General features: G+C 50.6%; 1 protein-coding gene and 1 long non-coding RNA gene across 13 annotated transcripts in view; one reads left to right on the top strand and one right to left on the bottom strand.

Annotated features, from left to right (window-relative positions):
• The window catches only part of Fhad1 (forkhead associated phosphopeptide binding domain 1), a 121,472-nt gene that overhangs the window by 18,829 nt on the left and 75,992 nt on the right, over positions 1 to 26,651 (bottom strand). For 9 of the 12 annotated variants that reach the window (XM_034503046.2, XM_076933801.1, XM_076933802.1 and 6 more), the window contains 11 exons: positions 24,873 to 24,980; positions 21,171 to 21,278; positions 19,892 to 19,996; positions 14,405 to 14,578; positions 12,556 to 12,781; positions 10,403 to 10,487; positions 9,875 to 9,981; positions 7,751 to 7,910; positions 7,336 to 7,462; positions 760 to 889; positions 42 to 169 (listed from right to left, as the gene is read on the bottom strand). In XM_034503046.2, the coding sequence (XP_034358937.1) occupies positions 42 to 169; positions 760 to 889; positions 7,336 to 7,462; positions 7,751 to 7,910; positions 9,875 to 9,981; positions 10,403 to 10,487; positions 12,556 to 12,781; positions 14,405 to 14,578; positions 19,892 to 19,996; positions 21,171 to 21,278; positions 24,873 to 24,980 (1,458 nt within the window). Of the gene's footprint in view, positions 1 to 41; positions 170 to 759; positions 1,001 to 3,069; positions 3,481 to 7,335; positions 7,463 to 7,750; positions 7,911 to 9,874; positions 9,982 to 10,402; positions 10,488 to 12,555; positions 12,782 to 14,404; positions 14,579 to 19,891; positions 19,997 to 21,170; positions 21,279 to 24,872; positions 24,981 to 26,651 lie in introns of those variants that run through there. The other 3 variants (XR_013110340.1, XM_076933811.1, XM_076933810.1) reach the window with 3 other exon arrangements.
• Positions 3,171 to 5,886, top strand: LOC143442297 (uncharacterized). The gene is made up of 4 exons (XR_013110341.1): positions 3,171 to 3,255; positions 3,358 to 3,459; positions 4,796 to 4,907; positions 5,746 to 5,886. It is a non-coding gene; the product is annotated as an uncharacterized LOC143442297 (long non-coding RNA).

Below are 26,651 nucleotides of genomic sequence, written 5' to 3'. Positions count from 1 at the left end.
TCTCCTGTCAGTCACTTCAAAGATAAGTGATTTTTGATTACCGGTCGGATCTCTACTCTTGTGAAAGTTGTCAAATCAGGCTTTGCGTCTAATAATATTTTCTGGACATTTTTTTCCATCCGGAGGGTCTTGAGCTCTAGGAATGATTCACTCACATGGTCCTTATGATCTATAAAAGATATAACGCATTCTCAGGCAGACAGCATCTCACATCATCGCTGTAGCTACGGTTTACAGGACACTTACCATGGGACCGTTCTGATCCTCACAACCTCCCAGGGATAGTGGTGAGAAAACTAAGGCCCAGAGAGGTTAAGTGACCTGCCCAAGGCCACACAGTGAGTGTGAGGCTTTGGCCATCATTGCAGAGGCCTCCATAGTGAACATCACCAGAGGCCTTCCAGCCATAGAGGTGACAATGACACATTTACCAGGACACCCCAGCACCCAGTGTCTTTCTCAGCCATCAGCTGCCCATTTTGAGCCAGCTGCAGTCCTTTTGAATGGGGTGCTCTAAGAGGACCTCCCTACTGCATCCTCAGTGTAGTTAGACCACGACAAGGTGACAGGGAAATAAGAAGACAGTAGTGAGTCTTTATGTCCTGTTTATATACTGTCAGGGCCTGCACTTGACCCATCACTGTGTTATAATGTCCTGATTATTAGATGGTGGGGTATCTTGGCCAACCAGCCAATCTCCAATGTGCACACCAGGCTCTGGGTCCCCCCGAGCTGGGACAAGGGGGGCAGAGAACTTACTGGAGAAGTTAGCCTTTTCCAGTTCTCGGATTCGTGTTCGGAGTTCCGACAAGGCCTTTTTCTGCCGCTGGATGATTTCCTCGTGTCGAGACCCTTTGCACTTGACCCCCAGGTCACTGAAGGACTGCTCCTGGGGACAGGGTAGCATACACAGCAGCTCCATAAGGGTCCAGGTATTTCCCTTAGATTCCCAGTGACTTAAACAACTCCTGCTTAGCAGAGACCCTGTCATTCAGCACTTCTGGAAAATATCACAAGAGCTTCAGCAGAGAGGGCATTTAAATTTTTCATCGCAGATATCAAGTCCTATGTCGGAGGACCTCCGGTTCTCCTACCCACTTAGCACCGCTATAAACAAACCATCTCTGTTCTCCTCTGAAGCCTTTATTTCTTCTTCTAATAGACTTTCATGCCTGGGTCTTCATTTCCTGCCCCCTTTTAAGACAGGGTCTCTCTATACAGCCCTGGCTGTCCTGGAACTCACTGTGTAGACCAGGTTGTCTGTCTCAAACTCAGAGATTCCCTCAGCCTCTGCCTCCTGAGTGCTGGGATTCAAAGTGTGTGACACCACGCCCAGTTTTAGATCTCCATTTGTTAACAATCTCACCTTTTTTCTGAATAGTAACTTTTAGAAAAGACTTTGTTTAGTGTGTGTGTGTGTGTGTGTGTGTGTGTGTGTGTGTGCCCCGAGAGTAGGTGTCTGCGGAGGCCAGAGGAGGGCGTCGGATCCCAGGGAAGTGGAGTTAGAGGTACCTGATGCAGCTGCTCAGAGTTCTGTGCAAGAGCCACAGGTGAACTTAACTGCTGAGCCGTCTCTCCAGCACCCCCGGTTCTGCTTCTAGGGGGGCATTTTTACTTCTTTTTCTCCTCTCCCCCTTCTGTGGTGCTGAGGGTGGACCCGTGTCTCCTGTATAACTAAACTCTTGCTTTGTTGCTCAGCTCTATTCTCAGCTCCAGAAGAACATTTGAGAAGAGACCTCATGAGGTTCCTTTTACACTGGTGACGGGGATGGTTTTCTCGTGTCTGGGGGTAGTAGACACCCTGGCACTTGGTTGGTCTGGAGAGAGAGAGTCCTCTGAGACTCTAGGATCTCTAGAGTGGCAGATCCAATAGAACCTTCTGTGACATGAATGTCCCATGCCTGCCGTATATGGTAAGATGGCTGCTGGCTACATGAGGACCCCACAGGACTGTTAGAGACTAGAGTGGGGTCTGCTCAGGGCACAGACAAGGATGGTCTGGAAAGGTCATGCTCTTTTTTAAGACAAATTCAGAAGAATTTAGGATTATTTTTCTCTTTAAAAAAATTAAGGAGTAATGCAGAGTGCATGCCTAGCATGCACAAAGTTCCTGTCCCTGGGCTCCGTCCCCAGCACTGTATAACACAAGTCAAGTCCTGTGCGGTGGAAGTGGGAGGATTGGAAGTTCAAGGTCCTTCCTGGCTACATTGTGAGTTCAAGGCCAGCCTAGGTTACATGAGATCTTGTCTCAGTTCTCTAGTAAGTCATTCACTCATTCATTTATTCACTCACTCATTCCACACCTTGGGAGTGCCAACTTGCTCTAGGTTCTGGGCACTATCAATGAGTGACACTGTCAAATCCTTGCTGTCCTGGATTTCCTATCCCAATACAAGGAGATAGTGGAGAAGGTAAACTGGGAGAGACACGGTGGGCAGTGACAGATGATCAGTGGATAATTAAGAGGGGACTGGGATGGGGTACAGTGAGTGGGGATGGGGTGCAGTGAGTGGGGATGGGGTGCAGTGAGTGGGGATGGGGTACTGAGAGTGGGGATGGGGTGCAGTGAGTAGGGATGGGGTGCAGTGAGTGGGGATGGGGTGCAGTGAGTGGGGATGGGGTACTGAGAGTGGGGATGGGGTGCAGTGAGTGGGGATGGGGTACTGAGAGTAGGGATGGAGTGCAGTGAGTAGGGATGGAGTGCAGTGAGTAGGGATGGGGTACAGTGTGTAGGGATGGGGTGCAGTGAGTGGGGATGGGGTGCAGTGAGTGGGGATGGGGTACAGTGAGTGGGGGTGGGGTGCAGTGAGTGGGGATGGGGTGCAGTGAGTGGGGATGGGGTGCAGTGAGTGGGGATAGGGTGCAGTGAATGGGGATGGGGTGCAGTGTGTAGGGATGGGGTGCAGTGAGTGGGGATGGGGTGCAGTGAGTGGGGATGGGGTGCAGTGAGTGGGGATGGGGTGCAGTGAGTGGGGATGGGGTGCAGTGAGTGGGGATGGGGTGCAGTGAGTGGGGATGGGGTGCAGTGAGTGGGGATGGGGTGCAGTGAGTGGGGATGGGGTGCAGTGAGTGGGGATGCGGTGCAGTGAGTGGTTTTCAGTTGTCAGACAGTTGCTAGGGGGAGACCTCATCCAACCTGGCAAGAATGGGAAGAAACCGACAATCTGTCTCATTTATAACTACTTTTAAAATAGCAACTTTTGGATCGTTTTAGGTTGCGGATATAGATACCGGAGGCAACACACATAGCATGAGGTGAACAGAAATTATTGAAATTTTATATAGCTAAGGCATCTTGGTCTTTCTTTCTTTTCTTTTTAAATGTTTTTTCCCCTTTTCAATTATTCTTTGAGACAGGATCTCAGGCAGCCCAGGTGTCCGTCAGAGTTTCTGTGTAGCCAAAGATGACCTTGAACTTCTGGTTCTCCCGTCTCCAACTCCTGAGTGCTGGGATTTCAGGTGAGTACTGCCATGCCTAGGCTGTGTGGTGTTGCAGCATTAATACAGTGTATCACAGTGTAACAGCTTTGTGAGCGCAATAGGCTCTACCCACTGAGCTACAAACCCAGCCCTGTGTTTATCAGTCCATCACTACCTACCCATATTCTCATTCATATTCATTGACACCCCCTTCCCCTATGCTAGATGCAGGTGCCTCCATCAAGGACCCCAGGCTAAGCTCTCTCGAGGAGCTGAACTTGGCACAGCCAATGGATGATGGACAGCTTGGCATTAGAACCCTAGCTTCAGTGACTGAGAAATCCAACCACAGACAGAGCGGGGGTGGGGGAGGGGGAAGATAATCATCTGCTCTTCCTTTGCTGATGTTGGCGACTCTTTGAGGCCCATAGGATGATGAGTTCTGGGCCCTGTGCTTGTCACACTGGCTCTCCCAGGGTTCAAGGCCTACAGTCGCCTTCAAGGGGCTCAGCACCACAGGCTGAGGCCCTCTTGGGACCTGTCCCCTCCCTTTGTCATTTCGGTCACTCAGACCTTCATGACTCTGCTCCAAATCTCCCCCTGTGGAGGACTCTGACCAACAGTTCTGAGCGAACCCTCTTCCTACCAGGATGCTCTTAGCCAGTATTCTGGTCAGTATTTTGTCTCTGGACACAAGCAATGGTTAATCTAGAAAGAGCAAGCCTCAACTGATGGGGGGGGGGGAGGAATGCCTCCATCAGATTGGTCTGTGGGGTTCCTTTTTTTCCTGATTAATGATTGATATGGGAGGACTCCACCCCCTGTGGATAGGGCTAACCTGGAGCAGGTGGGTCCTGGGGCTATATAAAAAAGCAGGGCAGCTGGGTGGTGGTGGCACACGCCTTTAATCCCAGCACTTGGGAGGCAGAGGCAGGCGGATTTCTGAGTTCGAGGCCAGCCTGGTCTACAGAGTGAGTTCCAGGACAGCCAGAAACCCTGTCTCGAAAAAACAAAACAAAACAAACAAACAAACAAAACAAAAAACAAAAACAAAAACAAAAAAAAAGAAAAAAAGAAAAAAAAGAAAGAAAAAGCAGGGCAAGCAAGCCAGGAAAAGTAAGCCAGTAAGCAGCACTCTTCCATGGCCTCTGTTTCAGTCCTAGCCTAGAGGTTCTGGCCTTGAGCTCCTGCCCTGATTTCCTTCAGTGATGGACTGTAAGCTGTAAGATGAAATGAACCCTCTCCTCCTCAAGATGTTTTTGATCAGCCTGTTGATCACACTAATAGCAAGCAAGCGGGGACAGTCCTAAGTCCTGCCATGACAGCTCCACAAACCACTTGACCCCACCTCTGTCTCCTCCCTTCGTGCACACAGGCTCCATGAGGGCCAAGCATGCTCCCTGCGGAGACTGATCCTCTCAGGACAGTGTTCAAGGTGTGCAAAATCTGGAAGGAGCGAGAAGCCTGTCCCAGCTCAGGGCTGCCAGGTGAGTGAGCAGACCCAACTACTCTGGTGTATTGCCTTGAAGCCGGTCCACCTCAGGGCTTGGTTCTGTTAATCATCTGTTGGAGGACATCTGTTTGTCCTGGTAGGAGCCACCTGAACGTTCCCTCTGTCTGGACAGAAGCAGACAGGAGAAGCTGATCTGGGGCAGGACAAGCTCAGCAGCCAGGCCGGACTCTCTTAGTCTTTCGTGCACTGGGAGAGGAAGTACCACGTGACCCTTCCTCATGTCCCTCTGGGAACTCTCTTACTGAGAGAGGACTCGGATTCTTTCTCATACAACTCTTGAGCCCTCTGACCCTCTCTGGCTTTGGAAACAGGAAGTAGCCTGGATGAGGACCACTGTTCCAAGTGCCTTTTTTCTTGCACCCTCCCTCCCCCATCTGCTTCAACTGTGAGATAGAAACTAAAACTAACCATTCAAACATCCATCAGACACAGGCAGGGTACAGGGGAGGATTGGTATGTGTGGGGTCCCCGTGTGCCTTTCCCTGTCTTTAGCACAAGGCCTGGTATACAGCAAGTGCTCAATAGTGTGACCTGTGTGTCAGGTCCTGCTTTGTGGGCTTAGGATTCCAACAGGAGTGATTGGCATCTCCTACCCAGCTGAGCTTCCAGCCACCTGGGTCATTGCACTTCTCCTCCTGGTTGCCCTGAGCAACGGGGAGCACTTCATTTAAGTGCTCTGGACAGCACTCAGTGCCAGGGATGGCTGGCTGGATCTCAAGCCCTTTCATCTCGGCTGCCGGAAGCCCTGGCTCACTTGTTGTCTGGCAGGGACAGTGTCTTTGTTGACATATTTGGCTTTGTTTCTTCTGCAGATGCTTCCCAAAAGCATCTGGTTTCCCAAAGTGAAAGGAAAAGATGGTCTGAACTCTAGGAAACTGAGACCTCAAGGAACCACTACACCCCACAGTCAGCCTGCTAGGAGTGATGGCTAAGGCCCAGCACCAGGCATGGCACAGAGTAAGAGCATCGGCCTTGAGGACTACCCGACGAACCACTCGGGCTTCCCACTGGATGAGCATCTGGGACTTCCAGGCAGTCACACAGGGAGACCTTATCAAGTGACCGACATGGTATGGGGGCGATGTGGGGGTCACATTAACTGCATGGCTCTCCGGGAAGGTCATTTGGTTCTGTTCCACACAGTCTAGGAAGCCCCTCAGCCCCAGCCATTTCATAGTCAAACTCGAGAAACACGTAGAAACATGGCAGCCATACTAATCACAGCAGCAGGTTAAGGGAGACACAGCTATGTAGACAGAACATCTTGTGTCACCTGTCAGTTAAAAAGTCTATATGGCCTTTTGCTTAGGCAGGAAATAGAAGGTGGGACATCCAGGAGGCAGAAAGGATTCTGGGAAAGAGTAAGATCTGCCCAGAAAGACGTGAGGATGGACCCATGGTACCTGAGCACAGGTAACCAGCCACGTGGTGGAATGTAGGTTAAGATAATTGGGTTGTTTTAGTTATGATCTAGTCAGAGAAGAGCCTAGGTATATGGCCAAAGTATTTGTAAATACATTTTGAATCTGAGTCTTATTTCTGGGAGCATGGTGCTGAGAGGAAAAACCAAGCTTAACCTTTACACAGCTGAAATCTTCATCATGTGGGGGACCGGATGGATAACATGGACACAGACTGGAACTCTAAGCACTTATAGGAACAAAGTGGACTTTTACAGACTTAGTTGGGAAAGATGCCATTGGGTGGAGTTGGTGGACTGGGGCGACGGCTCAGTGGTTAAGAGCATTTGTTCAAGCACTTGTGCGAGCATTAGGGAATTCAGATTCCCAGCACCCATTTTAAAAAGCTAAGCATGGTTGTACCCCAGAGCTGGTGGGGAAGGAGGTCTCTAGGCTCAGGGAGGGACTCTATCTCATGGGCGATGAGACAGATATAGACAGATATCCAATGGCCTACACACACACACACACACACACACACACACACACCACACACAAGAGAGAGACAGAGACAGAAACAGAGAGATAAACAAATTAAATAATTAACAATTACCTACCAGATGAAGGCTTGTATAGGTTGTGTGTTTGTGAGTAACGCATAAATAAAATATATTTCCCAACAAGTCTTCGAAGTGGGACTGTCATTCTCAGAGTGGGGAACTGGTGCACAGTGACCTCCCTAGGGTCACAGGCTTTCTACGTGGAGGGAATTGGGATTCAAACCCAGGCCAGCTTGATCCAAGGTGGATAGCCAGCCACTGGCCATTCGTGATTGCAGGAAGACTGTTTCCATCGTTGATAGTGTGGCCCTGGACATTGATCATGGGGGCAGACCTCTGTTTTACTTTGTTATTTACCATGGACAGCAATACTCTTAGGAAAGAAAGCCCTTAGCCCCTGGGGCTGTTGGAGCTGCCTGGAGCCCCATTCACAGACACTGACCTCTTGGATGCTGGAGAAGGAATCTGGGTGGGCTGGTTCTATCTGCAATGAGATGTCACACTTCTGGCTCAGATTCCTAGGCTTCTGCTCCGTACTCAGTTGGGGTCTGGGTTTCTCTTGGGAAGCCCTGGGGCAGAGAGGGGCATCATGGGTATCAGGCAGCTCAGGGGTCAGGGACCTTTGCATCCCTCTGTAAACCTGGAAGTCAAACTATCGTTCACAGGTGTCTGAGTTCTTTCAGACTTCCTGCGTTTAAGCCGAGCCCTGGTTACCTGGGAGAGTGCGCGTTCCAGAGCAAAGAACGGCTCTGTTTTAATTAATGAATCTAGGAAGCAATGAAACATTATCCGTCCGCTTCAGCCAGCATTTACTGAGCCCTCTCTGTGCCAGATGTCACACGGACCCCTTCCCACACCTGAGCGCCTCCCTGAGGACCTTCAGTTCCCTGTCCTTCTTCTCCACCAGGCCGGTCGTCTGCGCCACCTTAGCCTTGAGCAAGCTCAGCTCACCGTTCTGCTGCCGCACCAGGGCCACCTGCCGCTCCAGCTCGGTCTTCTGCTTCTCGCTTAGCTCCCCTGGGAGCGACAGGAAGTTAGTGAGTGTTGTTCCACCTCAGATCTCTGCCGTGGGCTATCTGACAAACCTCTGGGATCCATGAGGCAGCTCTGCCCAGGGTTCTCAGGGGCTCTAGTGCTCCCCAGGGACTCTGCCAGGTCCTCTGCATGTGACAGTGAGTGGCATAGTAAGTCCCCTGCTAGTGCCTCACGACAGTGTTAATCCAGTAGACACCATCAGGGCCCCTGCCGCCTACCCACGCCCCCACTGCCTACCAACACCCTCCATCCCATCCACATCTCCCACCACCTCCCACGTACCCCACTGCCTATCACCCATGCTCCCACCGCCTACCCATACCCCCTACTGCTACCCATGCCCTCCTACCACCCCCTACCCCTATCCCCAACCGCCTACCCACACCCCCGTCTTTTAGGACATACCGGCTAATGTTCAACTACCTACTTCTGAGTCTTTTTGTTTATATTTTGTTCTCATATATCCTAGGCTGGTCTCCAACTCTTTATATAGCCAGAGATGACTTTAGACTTCTGCTCGTCCTGCCTCCACCTTCTCAGCACTGGGACTACAGGAGTGTGATGAACCCCAGGCTTACTTTCATTTAGTGCTGGGGCCTGAAGCCAGGGCCTCAGGCAGGCTAGGCAGGCTCTCCCGACTGAGCCTCATATCCAGCTGCTTCTGTATCACCCACAGCTGCAGCAGACAGCTGTCCCCGCTCCTACCTCTCTTGGCCACCCCCTATACTTCATTTGTCCTTCCTATGGCACAGGCCCCACTTCATTGCCTGATGGCATTTCCTGGGGCTGGGTTTGTTCCGGTTTTAGGGTCCACTGTTGGGATGACTCATGCTAAGACCCTTGCTTTAAAACTTCAGTTGCGGGCTACAGGGGGATTATTGTTGGCAGCCCCACTTCACAGATGTGGACACTGAGGCTGGGGGGGGGGAGGGAGGAGGGAGGGAGAGTCTTGTCTACTGTCTAGGACCTAATGGTGATCAGGTTCTGGAACTGGGTTTGACTCTTTGAAGACACCATAATTTATTACTCTTCTTCCTTCTGGAAAACCATGGGTTTAGCCTCAAGGAGCAAACAGTCCTGAGGGTTTGGGTGTGTCAGAGGCTGAAGATGGGTGAGACAGTCTCCCTCTCTCCCTTTCCTCCCTCCCTTTCTTCCTCCTCTACCTTTCTCTCTTCCCTCCCTCCCTTTCTTCCTGGATTCCCTCCCTCCCTTCCTTCCCTCATTTCCTCCTTCCCTTTCTTCTCTTTCTTCTCTTTCTTTCTCTCTCTCTCTTTCTTTCTTTCTTTCTTTCTTTCTTTCTTTCTTCCCTCCCTCCCCTCTGTTCCTCCCCCTCCCTCCCTCCCTCCCTGCCTGCCTTCCTTCCTTCCTTCCTTCCTTCCTTCCTTCCTTCCTTCCTTCTCCTGCCCCCTTCTACTTCTGGAATCTAGCTTTGTTACCTCCTAAGTCTTGGACGTTTTTGTCCTGCCAGAGGCTGGGCATGGGAAAGAGAAGAAAGCCAAAAGAAGCAAGAGGAAGGATGGGGGAAAACACAAGAAGAGGGAGACAGAAGCAAGGAGAGACTAAGCTGTGTGGCGGTACAGGAGGGTGCACTGGGCTTTCTCACCCCCACCCTGAGTGGCCATCACCAAAGAAGGTGTGTGGTCTTTTTGCATGAGGAAGAGGAAGCTTTCAGAGGCCCCTCCAAACTGCACCTAGGCTCCTGCTTCTAGCCCAGAGGGGGAGCCCCCTCCCCCCCCATGCCTCTGGGGGGGGGTGGAGATACTCAGATGACATTGACATTTAAGGTCCACCAAGTCTGTGTGATCCCCCGGGGGACAGGGGCTGCAAGCACAGAAGAAAGCAGGTCTGGGAGAGGCTTTGAGTCCAAGGCTGCTGATTCTGGGCCTTCACTTCCTGCCTGGGGGGGCGGGGTCAGGATGTCAAGTGACCCAGGAAATCACACCAACCTCTTAGGTCTGACATCCGGCTGTGAGCCTCCCCGAGGTCTGTCCTCAGTTTCATGATGATCTCCTGCTGGGACAGGATTTCCTTCTGAGCCATTAGTAAGTCATCTCTGTAAGAGAAGAAAAGAAAGGAAACCCAGTCAGCTATGCTCAACTTCATTGGTGACTCCTGAGGATCAGATAGGAAGACCCTGAGAAAAAAGCTCAAAATGCCCAGGGATGGATCCAGGGACCCCAGCCCAGGCAGGGGACAGGATGGCTGCAAACACTCAAAGACAACCTCAATTTCATGCACTTGTGCTTAGCACACTGAGGAAGAGCCACGGGGTTTGGTTGGGGGTGGGGTTTGAGGTCCACTGAGGTCTAGCATGGGTCTCAGCTGGTCCTGCATGGGACCGCTTACAGGTCACACAGCAGGGATAGAGAAGGCTAAGCAACAGGGGGAACACCGATCTGATCTGGCCGATCTGATCTGATCTGATCTGGCCGTGTTGCTGCTTCTCCAACCCCTGCGACTGGCTCGGTACTCACATCAGGTGGTCGCATGCTATTTCTTTGGCGCTGCTGTCCAGCAGGGGTTCTTCTGTGAGCTCTTGGGACACTTCCTCCTTTTGAGCTGCAGAAGGATGTGTTAACATCATCACAATTGGAATGCGGTGGACTTCCCCTTTGCCCTCCCCTGTGAACACACCTGTGTCCCTCACAGCTCCCTGAGCTTTCGAAACCCTGAGATTCCTTCCACGTGTGGCGCGATAAGCTGAGGCTGTCTCTCTGTGCAAAGCCTGGGTGTCATTTGTACTTAGCACAATTTGAGGAAGAGCCAGGGCTTTGGTTGGGCGGGGCTGAGGTCCTCTGAGGGTCTCAGTTGGTCCTGCAAGGGACCTGCCAATACCACGGCAGCGACTGATAGGTTGGCATTTGATCCGCATTGTTAGGTTTAAGATGGTGGAGACTTGATCTCATGATTACAGCAGTGAGTGGACGGGTCATCTGAGACCATGGAGATGAGGATCCAGGATGCCAGAGGCTTTATAAGAGGGACAGAGACCAGACACGTTCATGCCCCTTGTGTCTTGTCTTCTACCTTCTCCCATTAAAACAAACAAATAAGACCAAAAACAAAACAAACAAACAAACAAAAAACCAGTCCCATGTAGCCCAGGCTGACCCCACGCTCACTGTGTAGCTGAGGATGACTCTGAACTTCCAATCCTCCTGCCTCCACCTCCCACGTGCTGGGGTTCCAGGCGTGCACCACCAGATCACAGTTCCGTGGTGACAGATTGGACCCAGGGCTTCCTGCATGGAAGTCCTCTACCAACTGAGGCACATGCCTAACCTTGCACACCCATTTTCTCTTGACATGTGACACCTTGGGCTTCCTCAGGACTCTGCTGGCCATTGCCGTAAGCACCCCCACCCTTTCAACGTTCACAGGGCTGGGCGTCCACTGGGTCAGCAACAACAAAAAAATGGGCTAAATATGACTCTTCCTGGCTACTGGGTGACATTTACAGACCAGGAAGCATTGTGGGAATGAGGGACCTGGTAGCAATGGCCCAGCAGAGCTTCAAGAGGTGCAGCCTCGCCGAAGGGTCACACTACTTGCCCTTCTCTCTTTCTAGACAAACGCCTTAAGAGAATCCATGTCTCCTGGCTTCCCGGCTTCCTCGCTCCCTCCTTAGCCCATTGCTTTCCAATTCTCGCTCGCTCGCTCGCTCGCTCGCTCGTGTATTCACTCAGCAAACACTTATTTAATGCCCGCTTTATGGCAGACAATTATCTGAGGGTGGAAATGACAAAGACGTTGCCACTCTTGGGTCCCATTGAGCGCACTCACTCTTACCTGGACTCTGGGTTAGGAGACAGAGCCTGCTCTGTGCCCTTGTGGTGGGGCTCTCCTTATCCCAAGTCACTGTTAGGGCATTAACTTGGTTACACACAGGGATATTGGTGGCTTGTCTACCATGGATCTCTGGTGCCTAGGGGAGGCTGTGGCAAGAGAGGACTGAAGGAATGATGTGATGCATGAAGCAAGCCTGAGCTAACCTCCATGCCCAGTGGAGGCTAGCTCCCAGCTGGGGGATCTTCGGTGACGTCTTGGCTATGAGATGGAGGCCTGTAGTGGAGGTCAGGGAGGAGGCTAAGCCCTGGCCCCAAGCTAAGCTTACCCAGCGCCAAACATCAACAGTGCTGATGCAGAGACCTGCTCCCCACCCCTCCCCCGCCATGCAGGCCTCTGCTTCCAGAATTTTCCACCCAGAGTTTACTGCCTGTCATGAATGACCTAGGTCATTTCAGGTGAGTGAGTGGCATTGCTCTGATTGCTGATTTTAGCCGGTTTGGGCTTTGGTAGGAGGCTGATCCTGGCAGCCGGGAGAACTGTTAAGTGAGGTCACAGTGGCCAGTGGCGATTGTCATTTTTGAAGTGGAAATGACAACCTTCACTAATAGCCCCGGCAGCCGTGAGCCTCGCTGGCTCACTGGCTTGCTACAAAGGATGTCCTAACTCATTGTCGTAACTTTGGCTCTGCTGGGCCTCCAAAGATGTCTAGTGCCGTGTGCAATGAGGAGCAGAGGGGCCGACGGAGAACACGGGGGAGGGGGGGCTTTTAGACGGGGGCCAGCCTGGGGCCATGCAGGAGTGGCTAGGTTCGGAGTTTCGACCGCAACCCCAGCCTTACCTGGATCGTTGTCTTTCAGTGTTGCGATCTCCCCTTCTATTTTCTGGTAGTACTGAGTCACTTGGGAGAGCCTCTCCTCTAGGCTCACGATGGTCTGCGAGTGCTGTTTGATCTGTTCTTTGTACTCTGAGATTTCCTCCTCGAAGCCGTGCTTCTGGGATTCCCGCTCATCCTGCAGGGCCTTCATCGACTGCTGCTGCAGCTGTAGCCGATTGTCTGCCATGATCTGGGGAAACGTTGGTAGCGATCTAACCTCGGCAGCCAGAGTCGATGGCCACAGTCTGCCTCCTTGGCACACACAGGTGCGAAACGGCATCCTACCTCAGAGCCTCTGCAAGCCCTGGTCCTGCTGGCACCCTCCTCCCTCCCCACTGCATGGATGATCCATTGTCTTCCAGGTCTTGGCTCTAACTAACATCGCCTCCTTGGAAGAACCTTCTCATACACGTGTTCGTGGAAGAGTCTCAGACAACTTCTGTTGTTCGTTTTCTAGTCCCCGAGACCTTTACCCACATCTGGAGTTTTTCTGAGCTTTGCTCGCTCTTTTACTGCGAGGCCCACGGCACCGAGACCCAGATGTTTGGTGGAGGGTGGGAGTTGTGTGTGCTGGAGAGACCGCCCTGCGGTTAAGAGCAGCGGATGCTCTTCCAGAGACTTGGATTCAATTCCCAGCACCACATGGTGGCTCACAACCATCTGTAACACCAGTTCCAGGGGATCTGGTGCCCTCTTCTGGCCTCCATGGGAACCAGGCACACAGACATACGTGCAGGCAAAGCACCTACATATAAAATAAAAATAAATGTATCTTAAAAAAACTAATAAATGGACAAAGAGTTGGATGAGAAAAAAGCAAATTGATTTGTATTTGTGTGTGTGTGTGCGCACACATGCGTGCACGCACATGTGTGTCTGTGTGTATGTGCCCTGTGTGTGGAGGTCAGAGGGTGACCTTGGATGTCATTGCTCAGGGGCCATCACCTCTTTTATTGAGACAGATGTTCTTCCTGACCATGTAGGCTAGGCTGGCTGGCAGTGAGCCCCAGGGGTCGGCTAGGTTCTGATTTCCCGGTGCTGAGCAAGCACCATAATTCATATTAACTAAAAATTCCAACAAAGGCTCTCAGACAGAAAACCGGACACTACCTGTGACCACCCTCTACTTTCTGAGCTCTTTTTGACATCTCCACCCTAGGCCCCTCCAGTCCCTCCTACGTCTCCAGCCCTGCCTTCCTCCACTCCTGTTCTCTCTCCTAGCACCGTGCAGCAGTGAAGATGGTTTGCAGTCTCTCCAGATCCCCAGAGTCATTTTATGTTATTTAGAGACAGGGTCCTCATCACGTTGCCCTGCTGTTCTTGAACTCACTTTGCCGCCCAGGCAGACCCTGAATGTATGTCTCCCTTCACTCAGCCTCCAGATTAGCCAGGATGACAAGCCTGGACCACCAGGTCCTGCAAGGTGCAATTTCTCAAACAGGGGTGATTTTTGCCTCTAAGGGACATTTGATAGTGTCTGATTCACCCAGGGGTGGGTTGGGCGTGGGTGGGTGGAGACAATGCTACTTATTGTTGGCAAAGCACAGGTCAGTCCCTGAGAAGGAAGGTATCTGTCAGCAGCCCGAAGCTGGGTGGGCCTGGTCTCAGCCCTCCCCCACCCTCCTAATTCTCCTGAAACTGTTAGGTTTCCCCACAGGTCAGTCTGGCGGGGATACTTTCTCAACTGAAGTTCCTTTTTCCCAAATGTCTCTGGCTTTTGTCGACTTGACATAGCATTGGCCAGCACAGGCTGTTCTCGCCCATGGGGGCAGGGCGGGGGGAGGAGCTCACCGGTTTTTTCAGATCAACCCACCATTTTCGTCTTCGTTGTTTCTAGTTCCTCTAACGTTTCCTTTAACTTCTGGGCGAGCTTGTCCGCTCTCTGACTCTCGGTTGCCTTCATCTGCTGAGCGTCCTCCGCCATTGCCAGCGCACCCTTTAATTTACTATTTAAGGTGTCTTCTCTCTGCCCCTTTAATTCTATCTCCTGGACGAACAGCAAACACCAAATTAACAAGGTCAACATTTACTCTAAGGCCCCTTATCCCAGGTGCCTGCAGAGAGGACACCAGTTTGCTGGTGCTTCTTAAGTCTAAAGCCCGAGGATTTTCTGGAAGGTTCCAGTTACTGCAGAACTCTCCTTGGTCTTCAGTGGAGATCTGTCTCCTTGTGATTTCCGGACTCTGAGCCTCATTCTGTCACCCGGACAGAAGTTTTATTTCTATTTTATGAGACAGCCCTTTAAACACCCGAGGAGGGCTGTCGTGTTTCTCTCTGCGAATCTATTTTCCAGGATAAATGTGCTTAACTCATTCGCCCTTTAGCACCTGTCCTGTCCTGGAGACATTCTGCTCCCCTGCGCCCCAGGTCCCTGGCCAGACTGGATCCCAGTTGCCAACTCCTTGGCATAGTTCATGCCTCCCTCAAAACCCCTCCATCCATCTTTGTCGTAAATCCTACTGTCCCCTAGGAGACCCTCCTCCAAGGACTCCTGTCAGGCCCGATGCCGGGTCCCAAACTTTTTTTTTTAAACATAGATGTGTTTGTGCTTCTGGGGGTGTACATATATGAACAGGTGTGTGTGCGTGTGCGTGTGTGTCTGTCTGTCTGTCTGTCTGTCGGTCTGCATGAATAAGAGTAGGTGCCCAAAGCCAGAGTCTTTGAATCCCTCCAGGGCTAGAGTTACAGGAGGTTGTGCATAGCCCGACATGTATGTTGGTAATCGAACCTAGGTTCTCTGCAAGAACAGCATGTGCTCCTAACTGCTGAGCCATCTTTCCCGCTCCCATGCCTGGCATTTTAAATGTGGTTTCTGGGGATTGAACTCAGGTCAGGATGCTTGCCCGGCAAGCACTTTACTGACTGAGCTACAGCCGCAGCCCCATGAGATGCAGTCTTGAGGCAGTCCTGGGTGCTCCCACAAACTGCTGTTGCTGGTGAAGATCAGTCTACCTTTTCTAGAAGGCCACGGCGGAACAGAGACTGTGAGTGACGATGTTTACATCCTGGGGTCCAGCACCTGCACTTGCAGATTTATCCTAAGGATGGGTCACTGAACGCACAGTTGTTCAGCTTTTACTTGTTTGCTTATTATTTATTTATTTATTTATTTAGAGACAGGGTTTCTCTACTTAGCCCTGGCTATCCTAGAACTCACTCTGTAGACCAGGTTGGCCTTGAACTCACAGAGATCTGCCTGCCTCTGCCTCCTGAGTGCTGGGATTAAAGGCATTTGTTTGTTTTTTAATGACAAAGTCTCAATAGCCCAGGCTAGCTTTAAACTCATGAGCCTCTGCCTCTGCCTCCTGCATGTTGGGGTCACAGCACATGCTGCCAATCATCTATACTCAGAATAAGTGGGAAATGACCCCAAGCCTGACAGAGGGAAGGGCCAGCAACCCATGGTCCATCCTACACAGGGAAGACCGGGGGCATTCTTCAGTGGCAGGCTGTGGAAGAGGGTTCAGGGACACGGAGACATTTGAGAAATACATAATGTATCAAAATAGTTCTCGAAACAGTAAGCACTGTGCCACTATCTTGGTAACGAGTCGGCCTCACCCACGTTCCTAACAGCAGCACAAAGGCATCCCAGACAGAATCACATCAGAATGTCATTGGTGATGGGGCTTTTTGGCAGATATGGGGTCGATGTCAAGGCTCTTCTGAGTGATTTTCTGTGTTTGTCAAATATTCCAGAAGGAGTGGGGCTCCTTCCTTAATCAGAAAAGAAAACATAATATTTGGAAAACCAAAAATACAGGCGCTGGTGTTCCCAGGCTGTCCCTGTCCCTCACTGGGGTCTTTGTGTCCAAGGTTTTGCCTCAGATTTGACATCATCAGTGTTGAGGGACAAGTGACCTTGCCTAAGAGGATGCAGATACAGAGCCACTTGTCACACGATGCTCAGTGGACGCCTCCAGATGTCCCTGATGATTCACCACAGAGTGCACTTGTGTCTGTACTATGCCATGAAGCTGGCCTGTGTGAGGTGGCCTGCTGGCAGCCATCTTTGTTCCATACCCATAGGTCTTTGCTCCGTATCCATGGATACTGCAGAGACCCACCTTTTGGCCATCTTTGCCTCATGCTCACAGGTCTAGAGAAGACTCACTGTCAGCCATCTTTGCTCTATGCTCACAGAGCCAGAGTTATTTTTCTTCTTTATTCTCTCTCTTATCTGTTTTGCCTGTGTGGATAAACATCAACTTTTTGTTGTTATTTGTTTTTGTTTATCAAGACAGTGTTTTTCTGTGTAGTCCTGACTTGTCCTGGAACTCACTCTGTAGACAAGGCTGGTCTCGAACTTAGAGATCTATCTGCCTTTGTCTCTCAAATACTAAAGGTGTGCACCACCATGCCCAGCTTGACATCAACCTTTTGATTACTCTGTTGTGAATATGAATAAAATTGTGTGCAAATAAACCACTTAGGTCTGATGGTCCCCCCCCACCCCCCCACAATATGGTCACACGTAGTGCTCAGGATTGAGTCTTGAATCCCCACAGTGGCTGAAGACGACCTTGAAGTCCTGGTTCTCCTGCATCTAATGTCCAAGTGCTAGGATTAAAGGCATGTGCCATCGAGGCAGGTTTATGTGATACTGGGGACAGAAGTCAGGACTTCCGGTATGCTAGGCAAGATCTCTGCCAACTAACCGAGCTGAGTGTCCGCAGCCGTGGTTCTGAAACCGGCTCGTCTGGCAGCCTTGAGGTCTCTCTTTTCTGTGTATCTGCTAATTATCTTCCTTTGAAAAACATCTACTCAGGGGGCTGCAGAGATGGCTCAGTGGCTAAGAGCACTGGCTGCTCTCCCAGAGGGCCTGGGGTTGGTTCCCAGCATGCACATGGTGGCTCACAACCATCTGTACCTCCAGTGATGCGCTCTCCTGGCTTCTGCTGACACCAAACACACATGCAAGTAAAACATTCAAATATATATATATATATATATATATATATATATATATATATATATATGAAAGAAAAAAATGTGTATTCAGGTGTGGTATTCGTCTATAATTCCAGCTACTTGAAAGGCTGAGAGGCAGGATGACAAGAGTTGAAACAAGCCTGGGTTACATAGTTCAAGCTCAATTTGGACCAATGAATAAGACTTCATTTTAAAAATAAAACAAACAAACAAAACGGTTGGCTATAGCTCAGTGGAAAAGCAGCCGGCCAGCATGTGTGAGGCCCTGGGCCCCATTCTCCAGCACCATAAAGCAAAACAGGCCAGTCTGTCAGGTACCTGGTGAGTGTTTGGGCCATTGGTTGCCTTTTCATTGAGCCATTTGAATTCCTCAGATGGTTTAGAGATTAACCAGTTCTCTGGCCTGTGTCTCCAAAGTATTTCCTGCCCAGTCTAGGGGTTGCATCTGCTCACTGTTCCTCTGTCTGGAGGAAGCCTTTAACTTGTCCATTTTTGTTTTTGTTTCCTGGGGTTTGAGGGATTGCATACAGAATCCCTGCCAGAGTCACACAGGCTCTGCAGTCTGTTTTCTTTTCTGTCCCGGTGGATGGTGGATCCCCTCAGGGTGGGGTGTTACTGCTCTTTCTGATGTGTGTGGTGCCGCCAGCCAGCTCTGAGGTCTCCCAGCTACTTACTGGGTTTGGTGTCCTGATTTAAGAGTGTTTCTTGTTGCTGTAGAATTCTTTTTATGACAGCCCTTGGTGGAATGCTCTGAGGGGTTGGCACCTGGAAAGGGCTTTGTCTCTGTGAGTTGGCTTGACATCTATTTACCTGTGGACTTGAACCCGGGGCCTTGCACATGCTAGGCAAGTGATGTGTCTTTGGACTCTAGCTTCAGGTCTCATTTTACTTTTTTATTTTGAGACAGGGCTTTACCAAGTTTCTAAGCCGACCCTGCTTAGACTGGTCTTGAACTACTTCAGTCTCCTGAGTAGCTGGGATTACAGGCTTACACTGATAGACCTGCTCTGGTGGCTGTATTTTTATATACTGACTAGACAGCCAGCAGGTTTTTCCTTGCCTCTGTAACTGCTGGAATAAAACTGTAGTTTATTTATTGATTCATGATAAACTTTTAAAAAAAATTTTGTTTTGTGTGCATAGGTATTTTGCCTGCCAATATGGCTGTACACTGCTTGTGTGCCTGGTGCCTGTGATATATATGTCTTACTTCTAGTTTGTCTTCTCTAAACAATTTAAACTCTCTTCTTCTTCCCCCCTCCCAATAACTTATCCACTCACCCTTGTCACTTACTGACTTATTCCCACCCCTTGCTGATTCATTTTACGGCATTCCAAGTTGCACCCGGGAAACAGGTAAAGAGACAGCTAGCTTCCTTGCTCGGGCCTCATCTGCACTCCAGGCCCTCACACGGGAGTGTGGCAGTCCTGAGTTCCCGGGTCTTGACTTACTTTGTTGGACTCCGCCTCTTCTGGACACTCATCTGTCTGTTAAGGCCTCCCATCAAAGTGGGGTCAGAGCATCTGTGTAATGCCAAGAGCTTGGGCAACACTTTCTCATTAGGTGGTCACGTTCAAAATGCTCCAGAGTTATTTTGGGCAGCTTGTGAAAAATCCAGATTCTGGATCCACCCTATAGCCAGGGCTCTCAAAACACACGCATGTCAATGTGTGTCTGTGTCTAAAGAAAACCCCGCAAAATGGATGCGTGGAGAGTCAGACGACCTTCTTAGTCCATCAAGCCCTGAAGAGCCTTCTGACACATATTTCCATATTTAAATTTAACTCACAGTTGCAAGGTTGGGTGTTGCCCATCTACTTTGACTGAGATACTGGCCAAGGTGTATGTGCCTGTGTACGCAAATGTGTGTGTGTGTCTGTGTGTGTACATGTGTATGTGTCCCTTCCATGATGGGGTCCCAGGATGAGCAAATGGCACTGCAGTTTGTGAGACTGTGTGTAGCCACTTCCTCTTTTCCTACCATGTCAGAATCGTGGGTCTTAACAGGAACGCATATAAGTGTAATGGAAGAAGTGGGTGAAAATGAAGGGTTTAGGAGTCCTGGGTTCAGATCCTGCCACTGCACTTCTGAGCCAGGAGCTAGTAACAGCCACAGGAACAGCTGAGACACGTGTACTGTGTGTAGGTCTGTCTGTCTGTGCGCTGTGGTCAGCCGCTGTGCCTCTCTGAATGAGATCGACTGTGTTTCCTAAGTGGGAGCACCAATCTGGGAGCACCAAGCCACAGAGGTGGTAAGCAGCTTTTTAAAAGCCCCACAGCCACAAGGGAGCAGAAGGATCTGAAGCCTGGCTGCAGGGCCCGACAGGTCTGCAGGAACAACGATTCTCTCATCTCTGTGACTCATACCTCTTTTTGCTTGGTCAGGCGATTCTCCAGGTCCTGTATTTTCTTCTTCTCCTTCTCTAGAGTGTCTCTCATTTTGAGTCTCTCATACATATTGTTCTCTGAGATCTGGAAGTCAAGGAGGGGTTTGGGGGTGAGTGCAAAAGAAAACGGTGTGGTGGGTTGGTTAAGAATGGCCCCCATAGGCTCATATAGGTGTTGGCCTTATTGGAGAAACTCTGTCACTGGGGGTGGGCTTTGAGGTCTCAAAAGACCAATCTCTTGTTCTCTGCCTTTTGGTCAGGAAGTAGCTGTCAGCTACTGCTCCAGCACCATGAGTGCTGCTGTGTTTCCTCCATGCGCCTGCTGTGCTCCCACAGTCCTCCTGCTGTGCTCCAGCCATGCCCCTTTCAAGCTCCCACCATGCCCCCATCATGTTCCCACCATGTTCCCACCATGGTCCTGTCATGATTCCACCATGGTCCCGTGGTACTCCCACTATGGTCCTGCCATGCTCCCGCCATGGTCCCACCATGCCCCCACCATGCTCCCACCATGCTCCCTCAGTGCTCCTGCCATGGTCCCACCATGGTCCTGCCATTCCCCCACCATACTCTCCCAATTGAATGCTTTCTTTTATAGGAGTTGCCTTGGTCATGGTGTCTCTTCACTGCAGTAGGACAGTGACTAAGACAGAGGACAAACTAGCTGCAAGGGGAAGCCAAGGTGAGTCACCATCAAGACCAGTGACTCAGAGGTTTGGGACAAGAACTCAAGGATCAAGGTGCCTGCCAGGGTGTGGGGTGAGAGAAAGAGAGGATCTGATGAGTCCGGGGAGCAGGGAGCCACGTGTCTCAGTCGCAGGAGCATGAAGCTGGGAGGGGCTCCTTGTTCCTGGTTTCCTGGCTAGCATCAGGAAACGGCCTGGACACGGAGTGTTCAGTGCCGTCACTGGGCACTGAGCCCCTGTCTAACCTGGTAGGTGCTGGCACCAGGACAGGTTCACCCTGGGAAGTCCCTGGCTTTTTGGGGGAGGTGGGGCAGAGTGCTTAGAACGTGTTTCCTGCTCCCGCTGGCTCAACTCCTGGTAGCTTCAGAGAAGAGCTATGTATTTTACAGACAGCAACCTTTGTCCCACAATATGAGATCATTTCAAGTCCCATTGTTCAGGGGTCTGAGCTCCAGGGATTGAATGGCAAGTGTTGGCGACTTCCCGCAGAGGTGCAGCAGCATGACCTTGGACTGCAGGGCTGCTGGGCACGCCTGGCTGCAAGTCCTCCAGGAGGGACCTGGTTGCTCCTACCTCCTTCTGCTGGGTCAGCTGATTCTCCAGGTCTTGTGCCTTCCTCCTTTCCGCCTCCAGGACCTCCCGCATTTTTCTTTTCTCTTGAGCCACACTGTTCTCCAAGACCTGAAAGGCACAGTCAATAATATCAACCCCAACACTAAGGCTGACACTTAGGATGGGCAGCCGTGTCACCCCAGAATGACCTCATCCCCAGGCACCCCTATGGGGAGCTGCTGCTGAGGGCCTCTTCATTTTTTATTTGGTTTATAGACAAGGAGACCAGGAGCCAGAAAAGGTGAGGGCTCAGGGCTGTGATGTCTGTCAACAGGAAGGCTGAGGTCCTGAACAGAGCAAACATGCAGGCTGAGTAGAGAGGCTCTGGGAGGGGACCAGGGTCTAAGGGAGAAGAGTCTCATTGATGAAGGACCTTCCAACTAGTGAACAAATTTCTGAAGGAGAATTGGTTTTGGGAGGCTGGAGGGGTGGAGATGAATTAGCCGGTCACTAGAATTCTTCTAGCATCTAGAAGGTTCAGGGTGAGCCTTCTGGGGATGTCCTGGGACAAGGGAAGAGCTCTGGGTTAGCACTCTGCTGTCCCTAGCCGTGGAATTTCATCTGGTCCATCCATGTCTTGCTGCCGTTACTCAGTTAACGGACACAACGGTGGGTTCTACCCCTCCGAGGACAGAAACTGTGGTCCGGGCACAGTAGCTAAAATCCCAAGAGAAGCCACTCTAGCATTCACAGGGCCTCCCTTCTGCACCCAGCAGGGCACCAGGTATTTGGAGCTTGCAACAAGCTTTCCACTAGAGTCCATAAAGAGAGAGGATTAGCCTTCGGAAGGCAGTTAACCCACAAGAGACGGAGAGGTGCCACATCTCTCCCACTTTTGAGATAGTTTTCTGTGGTTCACATCTGTGATCCCAACACGTGGGAGGTGGAGAAGGGAGGGTCCGGAGGTCAAAGGTTATATATAATTGACTATGTAGTGATGGTGGGGCCAACCTAGGCTAACAGATCCTCTGTCAAAACAAAACAGACACCCCAAGAAACAAACAAACAAAAAAGCTCAGGGGAGGTGGCTCAATTCTTTCTGGAAAGAAACTACAGTCAGGTCCTGTGACCCTCTGAAGGACTGTGTAAGCCCGGGCCCCTCTGCATGGTGCTTCAAAAAAAAATTTTTTTTTTAAAGGCAAGGGTATTTCTGAGTAGCCCCGGCTGGCCTATAACTGCATGTAGACCATGCTGGCCTCAGACTCACAGAGATCCACCTCACCACACCCAGCCCAGACACTTACATTTTTCTGACCCACCCCCATCATCTTGCCAGTCCTTGTTGATGCCTGGATGGCACCTGACTGAAGTGACTCCATGGAGACCACACATACACACACACACACACCACATACATACACATATACATGCCACACACACACATACCACATAGACATACATACACACCACATACACACATACCACATACACACATAAACATACACACATACCACATACACACATGCCATATACACACATGCCACATACACACACATGCAAGATACACACATACCACATACAGATATATACACACCACACACACACACACACACACACACACACACACGCCACATACACACATACCACATATGCCATATACACATACCATATACACCACATACATACATATACCACATACACACACATACCACATACATACACATATACATGCTACATACACACATACCACATAGACATATATACACAGCACATACACACATACCCCATACACACATACCACATACACACACATGCCAAATATACATATACACACATACCTCATACACCATATACACATACCACATATACCACATACATACACATACCACATACACACACTTGCCAAATATACATATACACACATACCTCATACACCATATACACATACCACATACACCACATACATACACATACCACATACACACACATACCACATACACATGCACCACATACACACACTCTACACAGCACACACACACACACACACACACACCATATGCCACATTCCACATACACACACAGCACATACCATATGCACACACCATATACACATACATACCACATATACACCACATACACACATATACACAGCACACACACACACACATACCACACATACCACACACACACAAATATACATACACACCACACACACACCACATACACACACACAGAGCGCATACACACACATACCACATACACAACACACACACACACCCGCCTCCTCACCTTGCCTGGAGACATAACTCAAGGGCAAACCTTGGCAACAGTGTTGACAGAGTGCTGAGGAACAGCTAAGGAGAAGCCGCTTTAAACATCTCCCAGGCCTCATCAGATTGTGCAGGTGGAGTTGCATGTAGGGAGATACTTTCTCCCCCCACTGGGGGAGGGACAAGCACTACACTTTGAGGAGGGAGGGTAGTCAGGAAGTAAGGGCTGTGCCCAAGTTCAGGGAGACCTGGCTGTAATGGTGTTGGTGACGGCTACCACAGATCAGTGTCATTTCCAGGTCAAATGCTGGCTTGTGCATGGTGTCTGCCCTTCATGGCCTGCTCCCAAGAAGGGAGGTATGGATAGACTCGAACTTGCCTTTTGTGTGGCTATGAAGCCTGCACCCTTCAGGGATTAAGAAAGCATGTGTGCAAAGGGCCAGGCATCTGAGACTGACTGCAGCTAAATGCAAACTGATAACAGAGCTTTCCTGGGGACCAGAGTTCCAGCACATCCACAGGAACACACACAGCATCTTTAAAGAAGGGTAGGGAAACCCTTCCCCAGGCTTCCGTGGCTAGAGGGGATGGCATTTGTTTCTGGCCACTGTACTTTAGGAAGAAGGCAGGTGGTGAACCACAAACTCTCAAAACAAAAGCTGTCAAAGCTTATGAGAGTTGGACACCCACCCAAACCGACATGGGCTTGTGTGGGCCAACTCTCAAAGGACTACCCTAACTGCTGATGCTGGCATAGACTCCAGTCTCTCCCTCCCCAGGCTGCCAAAGCAGAAATGAGGGATGGAGTTTTTGACTTTCCAAGAGAGGACTGAAGTCTAGATTTACAAGTGCATTTTATGGATCCAAACTAAAACATCCTGGGTATACTATATCCGTAAGCCCTTTCATCCACTCAGCTACAGGTGACTTCTGGAACACAGAGCAGGCTCCGATCCTGCTGTGCGTGGTGGCAGGAGACTGGCTGGGAAGGGTATCAGAGCAGGTGCCTGCTTTTTATACATCTGGACTGCTATGTGGTAGAGGAAGCCCGAGACGGGCTGGTGACAGCCATCTTTTGGCCAGAAAGAGCTTGATTCACTCCAACCTAAGACAGACACTCTGCTGGGACTGAAGGTGACTTCTGGGGGTTGATCCTGAAGATGGGGTGTTCTCTCAAGATCCCATCATCCCCAGCCTCCTCACTGAGTTGACCTCAGTGTTGGGGTGATGGGCAGAAGCCACCACCCTGGCTGGTCACATGTACATTGTTTCCCCCCAACTGGTTGGCAAGGCATTCTATATCTCCATGGCTGTCTTTGAAATCCTCTGTGTTTCTCCCAATTGCAGAGTCCGGGCCAGGGCAAACAGCACAGGACAGTGCCCCCCTCACCCCACCCCACCTGCCGCTGTCTCCTGCAGTCCCTTCAAGCCAGCCTCCCCCAGCTGGACGTACCTCCTTTTGACTAGCCAAGTGGTTCTCCAGCTCACGGACTCGCGTTTGCGCCGTCTCCAGGGCCTCCTCCGATTTGTTTTTCTCCTGGGTGGTGCTCTCTTCCAAAGCCTGCAAGCCAACAGCCGTCGTTGAGTCCACCTGTTGCCATGGCAGGAAGTGGCCTCTCCCTGGGCCCTGTGTGGTTTGCTTTTCCATCTTTGGCATGCCTCACGCGGGCCAGGGCAGAGGGGCCAGTGGTTCTGCGTGCACTGAAGAAACAGATCTCTGTGACAACCTCTGCAGGATCCTGACAACTGTAGGCCTTGATTGACAGTCCAGGCCAACTCAGCTCCCCTCTCTGAACTGTTTACCTTCTTCTGGTAGGCCAAGCAACTCTCTATCTCTTGAACTTTCGTCTGTTCTCCTCTCTAAAGCCTCCTATGCTCTGTTTTTCTCTTGAGCAATAGTCGTCTCCAGGGCCTACAAGTCAAGTGGACTCAGCCTGGTGCTTCAGACCTTACCACATCCTAAAGAGAACGTGGGAATTGGTCTATGCACTGGAGTATGGGGTCTGGGGTGGGGCGGGGGATCAGGTGAGAACTCTGGATGGAGCCTTTCTAGCTATGGGGCCTGGCAGCTGAGATTCTGTACATGGAAGCCTCAGTTTCCCTATCTGTACATTGGGCTGATGTGAGGAAGAAATGATGAAATGATCTATGTGAGATTCTTGACACAGTGCCAGTGGCCAGCCTCCTCCGCTCCCCCCGACCCCCAGAGGAAGAAACAGGCTTAGTTTAGAGATACTGGGAAATCTGGGTTATTGACTCTGAAGTCTGTGTTCTAAACCAACATAACAGGGATCTCCTGCTGGCCCTGGGTTGATGGATAAAGAAGAAGGCTTCCTGGTGGCAGGGACTGAAGATGGATGACTTTAGGATCGATGTTAGCAAATGGCCCGTAGACACTGCCTGCCCTGCTGCTTTGTAAATAAAGCTTTATTGGGACACTCCATGCTCTCTGTTGATGTGTGGTCTCCGGCTGCTTTTTTACAAGAGCAGAGTCTGTGAACACAGACTGCAAAGAGAAGCCGGAAAAACATTTATCATCTGGCTCTGTGAAGCAAGTTTGCTGACATTGGTCTACAGCAGTAAGAAGCGGGTGCACAAATTAAGAAGCTGCTGTCCAGGGTCCATAATAAAAAGGAGGGAGGGTGGCGTGCCGGATCGATGAAGGAGCCTGAGTTAAGACACCTGTTATTTTTTAGAGACAGTGAGATGTGGGGTGTTAGGGTGCAGCAGGGAGGGCCACTTAAAAGCCAGGACAGTGCTGGGAAGGTGGCTCAATGGGTCGGCACAGCGTTCACCTTGCAAGCACAAGGACCTGACCTGATGCCCCAGGTGTGGGGCCAGAAAGTCGGCACAGGAAGCAAATGTGCAAGCGAGAAGACCAGAGTTCAGGTCCCCAGTGCCCCTGTGAAGCTGTGTGGGTGTGGCAGTTTGCCATAATTACAGGTCTCTAAAAGCTGAGAAGTGGGAAACCTGAGGCAAGCTGAGGAGTTAGCTGTATCTGTGAGCTCTGGGCTCCGCTGAGCAACCCTTCCTCAATCAGGTGGGGTGCAATCACGGAAGACTCTTGGACTTCAACACACAAATGCAGAAGCACACGTGCTTTTAGATTTCCATACATGTTTGCAGTGGCACACATATGTACACCTCCATTATGCATATGAACATTAATAACCATAATAGACACGCATAAAAAGAGAGCTAGGCAAGGTGGTATGTACTTTTAACCTCAGTA

The sequence above is a fragment of the Arvicanthis niloticus genome, chromosome 5 (genome assembly GCF_011762505.2).
Source record: "Arvicanthis niloticus isolate mArvNil1 chromosome 5, mArvNil1.pat.X, whole genome shotgun sequence".
In the NCBI taxonomy this organism is placed as follows: Eukaryota; Metazoa; Chordata; class Mammalia; order Rodentia; family Muridae; genus Arvicanthis; species Arvicanthis niloticus.
This window is presented reverse-complemented; position numbering and strand designations above follow the sequence as displayed.